Source organism: Anomaloglossus baeobatrachus, chromosome 2, assembly GCF_048569485.1.
Source record: "Anomaloglossus baeobatrachus isolate aAnoBae1 chromosome 2, aAnoBae1.hap1, whole genome shotgun sequence".
NCBI classification, from domain to species: domain Eukaryota; kingdom Metazoa; phylum Chordata; class Amphibia; order Anura; family Aromobatidae; genus Anomaloglossus; species Anomaloglossus baeobatrachus.
Window position 1 is genome coordinate 771080926 of NC_134354.1, and position 13996 is coordinate 771094921.

Sequence of the window (13996 nt, forward strand, 5' to 3'; positions counted from 1 at the left end):
AGACAGACAGACAGACAGACAGACAGACAGACAGACAGACACACACACACATACACACACATTCAGCTTTATATATTAGATTGGAACACAATGTGTATTATGAGAGTTGTTGAAGATTTCATTGTGGTTTTCACATTACAAATCCTGCTATTCTAAAGGGAAACCTACAAATTCCATGATTTGGAATGCTAAAAAAAAATGCTACTTAAGAGGGATTGTGCACTCATGGTCAACCCCAGCTTAAAGGGGTTGTTCCTTTTAATTTAAAGGGGTTGTTCCACAACTTTTTATAGCAATCTGCAGCAGGATTACAATTCCCAACACAACCATAAGAGAGACGATACTACGGACCTGGCGCAATCGTGGATTATCAGGAATGCTGAATATGCACAGACGTTACCGATAGTTAAATAAAATGCAATAATAAGCATAAAGTAACTTCAAGAAAAGCAACGAAAGAGAAGAAATCAGAACCCAAGAAAAAGATAATAGAGCCAGCGCTGGCTCCCTGTATACGTAGCTAGGGTACACATCGGGTTACTAAGCAAAGCGCTTTGCTTAGTTACCCGATATTTACTCTGGCACCGTGTGCAGGGAGCCAGCGCTGGCTCCCTGTATACGTAGCTAGGGTACACATCGGGTTACTAAGCAAAGCGCTTTGCTTAGCTACCCGATATTTACCCTGGTTACTGGCATATGCTGCTTACACAGAGTTGGTGCTCGTTGGTCTCCCGCAGTCAAACACGCCGATGCGTGTTGCACAGCGGGAGACCAACGAGCAAAAAATGAACCAGAGCAGTGTGTAACGATCAGCGATTTCACAGCAGGGGCCAGGTCGCTGGTTAGTGTCACACACAGCGAGATCGCTGATGAGGTCACTGGTACGTCACAAAACCTGTGAATCTCGCTATGTGAGAAGTACCCCTAAGCAATAGTCAGCTGTTATCTAGTGCTAATCAGCTCTGCTATAAGGACTTCTCTCCTAGCCCAGGTAATCTCTGGTGATAATTTCTGCTATACTTGCCTCTAGAGGGAACCTATGAGCTGTGGGTTTTCCTTCTCTGGTTCGTTCCTTATTATTACCTCTTGTTGTTTGGAGTGCTTTGTATGATTGCTGTTTATTTTACCCCTGTCTGTCTAATTACTTCTGTATCTTTAACCTAGAGCGGACTAGCATTTCCGCTGCCGAGCGCACTATGCAGGGCTCAGTCCAGGGAAAGACATAGACAGGCACGTGATCGGCAATGAGGGGTGAAAGAACCCGTATTGGGATGCCAGAGAGTGCAGGGATCAGTCTCAGGTGAGTTTAGGAGGTGACTCTGCTCCCCTTTCCCTAGAACAGGGGCTCAGCATTGTAGTGTATATCTGTGGCGTCCCTGAGGCTTCAGTCGCCACAGAGTATTGCACCCAAATTTGGGTGTAATGCTAAACCCGGTTCCTGAGGAAGTCAGTCCCGGTTATACCACATCACACACTCAAATGCACACCAGGTTGCTCTGTTCCCACAGGGGACTGGTCTGGGGTTTGGTAATAAAGGGGTCACCGACAGAGTGGAATTTACAGGATGCCCTCAACAGGGGCCCCAAGTCCCACTAGCTTAGGTCCTGGGAGGGGGGAGGTGTAGCCAGCAAGGGGAGTCAGAAGCCAACACAACAGTTAACAAAACTAGTGAGCCAGCCACACTCAGGCAGGCAGTCTAGAGGAGTTCTCCAGCAGGAGAGCAGCGGAGCAGTCGTGAGAAGAGTGAATCTGCTTTCCTCGGAACCGACGCCACACAGGGCGGCAGGACCCTAGGGAAGATTATACTTCACGTTGGTTTTCCAGAATCTGCCGGGACGAGGAAAGTTTCAAACTTCCCTGACCACACAGCGCCCGACAGCACAGTGCCAGAGAGGATTCGGGGCCTCGCTTCAAGCCGGACCCCACATTGGAACCGTGGCACCTGCAGATAGGGCCATGAGTACATCTCATGAAACCCAGGGTCCCCCTGTAGCTTCAAGCCAGGGGATCCACAGACAGGCGTTACAAGGAGAAACCCACCAAACACCCAAACCAGACTGATCTCTAAAGGGATTCGGGTTCGACGGAGCCCATCATAGCAAGTGACCGGTATTATCTGGGTGAGCGGCACCGTACAAAAGTGAGTAAACAACCTGGAACCACAGCCATAGACTCTGACTCTTTATTACCGGTACTGCTGCTCTGCACAGCCATTACTACTCCCCTCACCATCCTCCCCGGGGCTTGCTCTACTTGTGGAGAGCAATACCATCCCTGGCTGCTACTACCATCCGCCTCGGAGGACAGCGGCCGCATACCACAGGTGGCGTCATGACAAACACCTCCCTAGAACCCCCAACATCTCTTCCCTGCCATCTTCTCGGGGCAACGGAGCCGCGCTAGGCCGCCTGTGACCGGCGACGAATAGTTTAAATGCACCTGCCCCTTGGGGCGCTACATATCCTGTGTGTTGCGGTGCTCGCTGGGGGTTCCCATGAACCTGGCGGACCCTGGTAGTCACTGGGTGACAGTTTGTTACAATGTATCAGTCTGGACTCCAGGATGTGCAGCTCACAGAGCGTTGCCTACACTGGATGTAATTGTATCCACTTCTCAGATACGTACAGGGTTACTGTCTCCGAATATACACAAGAGTCCTCTCTTCTCATTCACAGCAAAGCAGAGATCTTGAAAATTATGTTATACTAGCTGTACTACCCGGCTTCGCCCGGGTTAGTAACTGCTGTTAACAAAATAGAATGTATTAATTCTGCACACAAAAACCACAAAACAAATAGAAATTTAATTATTAAAAGGCAAAAACTAAGCTAATAGAAGCATTTCACAACATATATTTCAACACCACAGATATTCCACACAGATTTAACTTAATTGGCCAAGTAATGTGCTCCGTCTGTCTCTTTCCCCGTCTGTCTCTTTCCCCGTCTGTCTCTTTCCCCGTCTGTCTCTTTCTCCGTCTGTCTCTTTCCTTGTCTGCCTGTCTGTCTGTCTCTTTTTTTGTCTGTCTCTATCTCTCTGTTTCTTTCCCCATCTGTCTCTTTCTAGGTCTGTCTCTTTCCCAGGTCCGTCTCTTTCACCGTCTGTCTCTTTGTCTGTGTCTTTTCCTGTCTGTCTCTTTCCCTGTCTGCCTGTCTCTGTCTGTCTCTTTCCTTGTCTGTCTCTATCAGCGTCTGTGTCTTTCCCCATCTATCTTTGTCTGTCTCTCTGGCTGTCTCCTCCTTCCCTGTCTGCCTGTCTCTGTCCCTGTCTGCATGTCTGTCTGTCTCTTTCCCCATCTGTCTCTTTCCAGGTCTGTCTCTTTCCAGGTCTGTCTCTGTCTGTCTCTTTCCAGGTCTGTCTCATTCCAGGTTTGTCTCTTTCCAGGTCTGTCGCTTTCCAGGTCTGTCTCTTTCCAGGTCTGTCTCTGTCTGTCTCTTTCCAGGTCTGTCTCATTCCAGGTTTGTCTCTTTCCAGGTCTGTCGCTTTCCAGGTCTGTCTCTTTCCCTGTCTCTCTCTCTGTCTCTCTGTCTCTGTTTGTCTCTCTCTATCCGTCTCCCCACCGACATCTTATTACCTCACATATAAGCTTCTTATACTATGAATGTCTTTTGTTCCTATAGCAACCACTCACAGCTCCTATTAATGACCTGTAGCTCCAGGCTCCATTTACTTTAATAGAGGCATGTTTTTTGTAGAGTAACTGGAAAGCGCGGGGTTAAATTATCCTGTCAAAACATAGTCTACGACGTTCCCTGGGTCACATGAGGTGTCTGTGCAAAATTTCATGATTGTAAATGCGACGGTGCGGATACACTTTTCGTTTCACTTTTTCCCCATTATGTAGATAGGGGCAAAATTGATTGGTAAATTGGAACGTGCGGGGTTAAAATTTCGCCTCAAAACATAGCCTATGACGCTCTCGGGGTCCAGACGTGTGAGTGTGCAAAATTTTGTGGCTGTAGCTGCGACGGTGCGGATGCCAATGCCAGACAGACAGACAGACAGACAGACAGACAGACAGACAGACAGACAGACAGACAGACACACACACACACACACACATACACACACATTCAGCTTTATATATTAGATTGGAACACAATGTGTATTATGAGAGTTGTTGAAGATTTCATTGTGGTTTTCACATTACAAATCCTGCTATTCTAAAGGGAAACCTACAAATTCCATGATTTGGAATGCTAAAACAAAATGCTACTTAAAAGGGATTGTGCACTCATGGTCAACCCCAGCTTAAAGGGGTTGTTCCTTTTAATTTAAAGGGGTTGTTCCACAACTTTTTATAGCAATCTGCAGCAGGATTACAATTCCCAACACAACCATAAGAGAGACGATACTACGGACCTGGCGCAATCGTGGATTATCAGGAATGCTGAATATGCACAGACGTTACCGATAGTTAAATAAAATGCAATAATAAGCATAAAGTAACTTCAAGAAAAGCAACGAAAGAGAAGAAATCAGAACCCAAGAAGAAGATAATAGAGAACGTCCCTGAAATTGGGTCAGAATCGGAGGTCGGCATCATCACCTGAGTTGTAAGGCGATTGTGGATCACAAGGTTTCAGCACTCACACATAACTCGGGCAGGGTGGCACAGATACGCACTGCCCCCAGGTGCACAGGGATATTTTAGGCTCTCACATCGCACATTCGGTTTTTCTTCTGCTCGTTTTTTGCATACAATGGCTAAAACAGGCGGCACGAGCTACAGAAAATACATTTACAGGGATGGTGCAGGTTGAAAAAAAAAAATCATGACTGCTTTCTTCCCACCAAAGTAATATTGCACCAAATATGGCATTATATTAAGATATCCCCATGACGGCCACCCTATATACCATCCTCGAAACAGGTCATCAAATATGGCACTTTAATAATATGCCAAGGATACCATCTATGTCCTCATAAGTGCCATGATGCCCTCTTTATGCCGCACTTATGGCTCATTATGGGCATCACCAGCCTAATTTATCAGCCCTATATGGCCACTTATATATCCCTACAAACACTTCAAAAGACCATTTCATAGTACAAAATATTCCATCTTTATTAACATGATTAAAAAACATGTACACAAGGACACAAGGACATGATAAAAAATATATAAACAAAAAGGTGTAGAGAGAGGAATCTATCAAAAAGGCAGAATTTTTAACAATTTCATTTGTGTTACCATCAATATGTTGGAACCATCATCTATCATCCCCTACATGCTGGGGTGAGTTTATGCAAACATATAAAGGGTCCACATACAATTATCCTTGCATATAATCTCTAGATAATAGTAATGAAACCTTTAACTGAAAAAAGCAAGAGAGATGACCCTCATATGGTGAATGAAAAAATCTGCATGCAGTTATAATTGAAAATGCTTTGGTTTATAAGCAAAATGCATTTGTCCCATTAGATATAGGTCTGTCATTTATATTTTGCACAAGGGCCCCATATAATGGACAACAATAATGAAGTATATTGCAAAAGGTTTCAGATCTCACACTGAAGGAGGTCTGATAGCCTTTCACAAGTCATTACAAAAGTCCAATTGGACTAAACATGCAGAAAGATGGTATAGTTACCTAATGGATAGAGCCTCCCTCACACCACTCCAACGATCGTTTCACGTATCTTCGTCAGGGAGTGATGTGAGGGAATGCTGGGCAACCTTAAATAACCCCCAAACAGCTGATCGCTATCAAGAATAAGCACTATGTTTACCGGACGCTGCTGGTGCGGACGCAAACACTCCCCCCCGGGCGGCCACGAGGCACGGGTACGTCACCAGACGCGACCGAGGTCGCATGTGATGACGCAACCACGCCACGAGGCCGCAGGGATGGGAGTGCGCATGCGCATCGCAGCGTCAGTGCTTATGATGCTGTGCACAGGGGGAAACAGCTCCATTTTGTTGTATACCAGAAATCGGTTTTCTCCACATGGATAATAAGTATATAGGACAAAAAATAAATAACGAAAAGCCCCATATATTCTATTCATAGATTCCAAAGGGCACAATTCTAGTATTCGATCTTAAATTCATAGAAATTGCATTAATTTTCATGGTGTACCATTCATATATCTATATATTTATAACGAACAAGGGGTATTTAAGTAAAGCAATAATCAGCAATATCCCATATTCCTTACATCCATTATCTATTTATTTGCTGCATATAAGGTGTCCATATTTTTCCCTCGATTAGAATAATTAAAACACATATCTAAAATGATGGCGTTGCGGACAAACACACTCAGAGAATATCACAGTTAGCAGTTTGAACTTTATGGTCATAAAAGACCCTACTAAAGCGACAATACGGAGAGGGGTGACACAAAGGTGTCACCACTCTCCAAGTATGGCCTAGTAATTAGAAAGTATATATCCACGCATTTAATGAAAATCGTGTTAGATATGTCCACTATAATGTGGAGGTTGTACAAAAAAGTGTAGGGTAGGGTATCAGCCACATGGTTAAATAAATTGTCAACCATATTTGGAGATGTGGGTGGTGATGTTGTGGACAATACTTCAGAGGATGTCACAGATGAGAAAGACGCATTGAAGGAATTATTGTACAGAAGGACTAAGACATGGTGGAACAAGGCTTCCTTGGAACATTATGACCAACGAAAACTTGTTCCACGTGGTCTGCGAGTACAGGTCATGCCATCATTCTCTTTGGAAGAGGAACAATTGGCAAAAAGATGGGAGGAAGCGTGTAATACATGCTCATCATCCTTCCTATCAATATTGATCGAGGCTGATAAAAAACATCTTGAAAAATTGGAGGGGCAAATTAAAATATCACAAGACAAAGTGAGACAGGCACTCTCTCCCGAACAAATGCAAAAATTTGACTCTGAATTGAATAATGCCTTTCAAAAGTGGGAGAAAGATATACAGACCTTGAAAACGAATAAATTTCAGCGGGACACCCGGGACTACCAGACTAACAAAGTCTATAGATGGAGATCAAGACCAAACCCCACGAGAACGACATCATTCTCATCGTCCATGAGCGATATCTCGACTATTTCCACTGATAACTCTCGGGGAGAGACCTCAACGGCCGGAGGTGGATACTATACACGCAATAAGGCGAAGAAATATAAACCATCTGGCTTTGAATCAGACCCAAAATCAACGAGTACCTTGAAGGTAATTAATTTATCTAACATTGTCTTGACAGTTGCACAAGAATCTGTCCTCTCCTTGGGTTTGGGTTTTAGCCCAACTGCCAATCTTGATCACTTCACGGCAATTAAGGATACTCGGTCGCGTCTGGTGACGTACCCGTGCCTCGTGGCCGCCCGGGGGGGAGTGTTTGCGTCCGCACCAGCAGCGTCCGGTAAACATAGTGCTTATTCTTGATAGCGATCAGCTGTTTGGGGGTTATTTAAGGTTGCCCAGCATTCCCTCACATCACTCCCTGACGAAGATACGTGAAACGATCGTTGGAGTGGTGTGAGGGAGGCTCTATCCATTAGGTAACTATACCATCTTTCTGCATGTTTAGTCCAATTGGACTTTTGTAATGACTTGTGAAAGGCTATCAGACCTCCTTCAGTGTGAGATCTGAAACCTTTTGCAATATACTTCATTATTGTTGTCCATTATATGGGGCCCTTGTGCAAAATATAAATGACAGACCTATATCTAATGGGACAAATGCATTTTGCTTATAAACCAAAGCATTTTCAATTATAACTGCATGCAGATTTTTTCATTCACCATATGAGGGTCATCTCTCTTGCTTTTTTCAGTTAAAGGTTTCATTACTATTATCTAGAGATTATATGCAAGGATAATTGTATGTGGACCCTTTATATGTTTGCATAAACTCACCCCAGCATGTAGGGGATGATAGATGATGGTTCCAACATATTGATGGTAACACAAATGAAATTGTTAAAAATTCTGCCTTTTTGATAGATTCCTCTCTCTACACCTTTTTGTTTATATATTTTTTATCATGTCCTTGTGTCCTTGTGTACATGTTTTTTAATCATGTTAATAAAGATGGAATATTTTGTACTATGAAATGGTCTTTTGAAGTGTTTGTAGGGATATATATTTAGTGACGCTCTAAAGACCACTATGAATAAGCTTTTTTTGAGTATTGATAACTTCCTTGTGAGTAAACACTATATGGCCACTTACCTATTAGTGCTTGGAACAGGTTACTTCTGAACATGCAGATGACCTTCTGGATGGCCTCTCGGAGCTGCCTCTCCTCTGGCTTCTGCAACCTGCCGCAGTACCCCTCCAGAAGTGACAGCGCTCGCTCTGTATCTGTAAGGAAAGAATAGGAGAGCTGAATAAGTTCTGAGAATACAAACGTTAAACTTTCCCCCTTTAACTACTTCCAATTAGTGTGAGACATGTAATGACTGACCGTTTGCTCTCCTGATTTACATGACTCACATTGATAATGCCCACTTTCATTTTTTAATAAGCTCTGGAGGCAGATGACATCCAGCCTATATCACTGGGAGAGATACACAGACCTCACATCCAGCCTATATTACTGGGAGAGATACACAGACCTCACATCCAGCCTATATTACTGGGAGATACACACAGACCTCACATCCAGCCTATATTACTGAGAGAGACACACAGACCTCACATCCAGCCTATATTACTGGGAGAGACACACAATGCTCACATCCAGCCTATATTACTGGGAGACACACAGAGCTCACATCCAGCCTATATTACTGGGAGAGATACACAGACCTCACATCCAGCCTATATTACTGGGAGAGACACACAGAGCTCACATCCAGCCTATATTACTGGGAGACACACAGAGCTCACATCCAGCCTATATCACTGGAGAGACACACAGACCTCACATCCAGCCTATATTACAGGAAGAGACACACAGACCTCACATCCAGCCTATATTACTGGGAGAGATACACAGACCTCACATCCAGCCTATATTACTGGGAGAGATACACAGACCTCACATCCAGCCTATATTACTGGGAGAGATACACAGACCTCACATCCAGCCTACATTACTGGGAGAGACACACAGACCTCACATCCAGCCTACATTACTGGGAGAGACACACAGACCTCACATCCAGCCTATATTACTGGGAGAGACACACAGACCTCACATCCAGCCTATATTACTGGGAGAGATACACAGACCTCACATCCAGCCTATATTACTGGGAGAGATACACAGACCTCACATCCAGCCTATATCACTGGGAAACACACAGAGCCCACATCTAGCCTATATTACTGGGAGACACACAGACCTCACATCCAGCCTATATTACTGGGAGACACACGGAGCTCACATCCAGCCTATATTACTGGGAGAGACACACAGGCCTCACATCCTGCCTATATTACTGGGAGAGATACACAGAGCTCACATCCAGCCTATATTACTGGGAGAGATACACAGAGCTCACATCCAGCCTATATTACTGGAGAGTCACACAGAGGTCACATCCAGCCTATATTACTGGGAGAGACACACAGACCTCACATCCAGCCTATATTACTGGGAGACACACACAGAGCTCACATCCAGCCTATATTACTGGAGAGTCACACAGAGGTCACATCCAGCTTACATTACTGGGAGAGACACACAGACATCACATCCAGCTTATATTACTGGGAGAGACACACAGAGCTCACATCCAGCCTATATTACTGGGAGATACACACAGAGCTCACATCCTGCCTATATTACTGGGAGACACACAGAGCTCACATCTAGCCTATATTACTGGAGAGTCACACAGAGGTCACATCCAGCTTACATTACTGGGAGAGACACACAGAGCTCACATCCAGCCTATATTACTGGGAGAGACACACAGAGCTCACATCCAGCCTATATTACTGGGAGAGATACACAGGGCTCACATCCAGCCTATATTACTGGGAGAGACACACAGACCTCACATCCAGCCTATATCACTGGGAGAGACACACAGAGCTCACATCCAGCCTATATTACTGGGAGAGACACACAGACCTCACATCCAGCCTATATTACTGGGAGAGATACACAGACCTCACATCCAGCCTATATTACTGGGAGAGATACACAGACCTCACATCCAGCCTATATCACTGGGAGAGACACACAGACCTCACATCCAGCCTATATTACTGGGAGAGACACACAGAGCTCACATCCAGCCTATATTACTGGGAGAGACACACAGAGCTCACATCCAGCCTATATTACTGAGAGACACACAGAGCTCACATCTAGCCTATATTACTGGAGAGTCACACAGAGGTCACATCCAGCTTACATTACTGGGAGAGACACACAGACCTCACATCCAGCCTATATTACTGGGAGAGACACACAGAGCTCACATCCAGCCAATATTACTGGGAGACACACAGAGCTCACATCCAGCCTATATTACTGGGAGATACACACAGAGCTCACATCCAGCCTATATTACTGGGAGATACACACAGAGCTCACATCCAGCCTATATTACTGGGAGAGACACACAGAGCTCACATCCAGCCTATATTACTGGGAGAGACACCAGAGCTCACATCCAGCCTATATTACTGGGAGAGACACACAGAGCTCACATCCAGCCTATATTACTGGGAGAGACACACAGAGCTCACATCCAGCCTATATTACTGGGAGAGACACACAGAGCTCACATCCAGCCTATATTACTGGGAGAGACACTCCCACAAAAGAAAAAGCTGCAACTTGAATCAAGATGTAAAATACATATCAGAAAATATCAGAAAAATTCATAACAAGATAGATAGGTAATAAATATGAGATAGATAGATAGATAGATAGATAGATAGATAGAAAAAAATCACTGCCTGGTTCTGTAATTCCCCCCTACAATCCTCCCGTCTGGTTCAGGCAGCACAGGATAATCTGTTTGCTGATATTTTTTTCTGAAGTGAATACATCAGAGCCAGCATCCAGTGCTCTAATGTTCAGATGCAGCAGACACAAAGATCTCCATGCTACATTAATCCTGCGCTCTCCTTTTCATTGCCATCGTTGGCTTTTTCTACTTCAACGATTCACATCATTTTAGATTCATGTTCCAGATGACTAGTTATGTAATGAACAAAGAGATTACGGACCAAACCCAGAGCAAGGATTTACAGCCTAAATGCAGATTCAATTAGCCAGATTATCTACAACGATGGATGGCAAATAAGTCCCATCAGTATACGGATAATTGTGTATATACTGTATGGGGATAATTGGAGAGATAGATAGATACATGCATACATACATCTGTATTTCACGTGGATTTTGCAATGCATTCAAATGACTTTAATGAGAAATCTGATAAACCTTCATAGAGGGGAAAAAATGTGGAACCTCCATGAGATGGATTTCAAGTGGAAAAACTAGCCAAATGTCACACACGGAATAGCTCTTGTGAATGGGGCTAATCTGCATGCACTATAGTAGTATATCCTACTGGGCAGCAACAGAAATCTAAGTGTCTAGATTTCTGCACCAAATCTATATAGTATTTTTTCATCACATCTATGAGATCTATGAAATTAGCCACAAATATGGGCTAGATGGAAAATTTAAGACCGATTTTCGAAATAGAAGGTTATGAAAATGGGAGGAGGGGGATGCAGCTGAGGAGGGGGATGCAGCTGAAGAAGAGGGATGCAGCTGAAGTAGGGAATACAGCTGAAGAAGAGGGATGCAGCTGAAGTAGGGAATGCAGCTGAAGAAGAGGGATGCAGCTGAAGAAGAGGGATGCAGCTGAAGAAGAGGGATGCAGCTAAAGTAGGGAATGCAGCTGAAGAAGAGGGATGCAGCTAAAGAAGAGGGATGTAGCTGAAGAAGAGGGATGTAGCTGAAGAAGAGGGATGCAGCTGAAGAAGAGGGATGTAGCTGAAGAAAAGGGATGCAGCTGAAGAAGAGGGATGCAGCTGATGAAGAGGGATGCAGCTGAAGAAGAGGGATGCAGCTAAAGTAGGAAATGCAGCTGAAGAAGAGGGATGCAGCTGAAGAAGAGGGATGCAGCTGAAGAGGGATGCAGCTGAAGAAGAGGGATGCAGCTGAAGAAGAGGGATGTAGCTGAAGAAGAGGGATGCAGCTGAAGAGGGATGCAGCTGAAGAAGAGGAATGCAGCTGAAGAAGAGGGATGCAGCTGATGAAGAGGGATGCAGCTGATGAAGAGGGATGCAGCTGAAGAAGAGGGATGCAGCTGAAGAAGAGGGATGCAGCTGAAGAGGGATGCAGCTGATGAAGAGGGATGCAGCTGATGAAGAGGGATGCAGCTGATGAAGAGGGATGCAGCTGATGAAGAGGGATGCAGCTGATGAAGAGGGATGCAGCTGATGAAGAGGGATGCAGCTGAAGAAGAGGGATGCAGTTGAAGAAGAGGGATGCAGCTAAAGTAGGCAATGCAGCTGAAGAAGAGGAATGCAGCTGAAGTAGGGAATGCAGCTGAAGTAGGGAATGCAGCTGAAGAAGAGAGATGCAGCTGAAGTAGGGAATGCAGCTGAAGAAGAGGGATGCAGCTGAAGAAGAGGGATGCAGCTGAAGAAGGGCTATGCAGCTGAAGAGGGATGCAGCTGAAGAGGGATGAAGCTGAAGTAGGGAATGCATCTGAAGAAGAGGGATGCATCTGAAGAAGAGGGATGCAGCTGAAGAAGAGGGATGCAGCTGAAGAAGAGGGATGCAGCTGAAGAAGAGGGATGCAGCTGAAGAAGAGGGATGCAGTTGAAGTAGGGAATGCAGGTAAAAAAGAGGGATGCAGGTAAAAAAGAGGGATGCAGGTAAAAAAGAGGGATGCAGGTAAAGAAGAGGGATGCAAGTAAAGAAGAGGGCTGCAGGTAAAGAAGAGGGATGCAGCTGAAGAGGGATTCAGCTGAAATAGAGGGATACAGCTGAAGTAGGGGGGCTGCAACTGAAGAGGGATGCAGCTAAAGTAGGGGAGGATGCAGCTGAAGTAGGGGGATGCAACTGAAGAGGGATGCAGCTAAAGTAGAGGAGGATGCAGCTGAAGTAGGGGGATGCAGCTGAAGAGGGATGCAGCTAGAGTAGAGGAGGATGCAGCTGAAGTAGGGGGATGCAGCTGAAGTAGGGGTATGCAGCTGAAGTAGGGGTATGCAGCTGAAGTAGGGGGATGCAGCTGAAGTAGGGGGATGCAGCTGAAGTAGGGGGATACAGCTGAGGTAGGGAGATGCAGCTGAAGTAGGGGGATGCAGCTGAAGTAGGGGGATGCAGCTAAATTAGGGGGATGCAGCTGAGGTAGGGAGATGTAGCTGGAGTAGGGGGATGCATCTGAAGTAGGGAGATGCAGCTGGAGTAGGGGAATGCAGCTGAAGTAGGGAGATGCAGCTGAAGGGGAGGATGTAGTAGAAAAGGATGCAGCTGAAGAAGGGGATGCAGCAGAAAAGGATGCAGTTGAAGGAGGGAATGCAGCACAAGAAGATTATGCAGCTTAAGTAAGGGGATGCAGCTGAAGCAGGGGATGCAGCAGAAGAAGACGATGGAGTTTAAGGAGGGATGCAGCAGAAGAGGATGCAGCTGATGGGACGCAGCTTAAAGAAGGAATGCAGCAGAAGAGGATGTGCTGAAGGAAGGAATGCAGCAGAAGAGGATGCAGCAGAAGAGGATGCAGCTAAAGAGGATGCCGCAGAAGAGGATGCAGCAGAAGAGGATGCAACTGGAGGGGATGCAGTTGAAGTAGAGGGATGTATCTGAAGTAACGGCATGGAGCTGAACTAGGAGTTAATGCTGAAGTAGGGGGATGCAACTGAAGTTAACGGAAGCAACTGAAGTAGAGGGATGCAGCTTTTTTAGGATATTTCATGTCCAAAAATAGCATGGGAACTAAAGAGCTGAAGGTAGGCAAAAGAGAATTACTGTCTTGTAACAACTATCTTTGACACAGTTTGAATCTTTATGTTCTTTCATATGAAAACTTAAGCAGGTGAGAGATTCCTTGAGGAAAACTTGCT

At 45.1% G+C, this 13996-nt stretch overlaps 1 protein-coding gene across 3 annotated transcripts in view; it reads right to left on the reverse strand.

The window, feature by feature from the left end:
• Nucleotides 1-13996, reverse strand: part of DLG2 (discs large MAGUK scaffold protein 2) — a 1610676-nt gene that overhangs the window by 1567362 nt on the left and 29318 nt on the right. For all 3 annotated transcript variants that reach the window (XM_075337519.1, XM_075337521.1, XM_075337520.1), the window contains exon 2: nt 8180-8311. In XM_075337519.1, coding sequence (XP_075193634.1) covers nt 8180-8311 — 132 coding nt within the window. The remainder of the gene's footprint in view (nt 1-8179; nt 8312-13996) is intronic.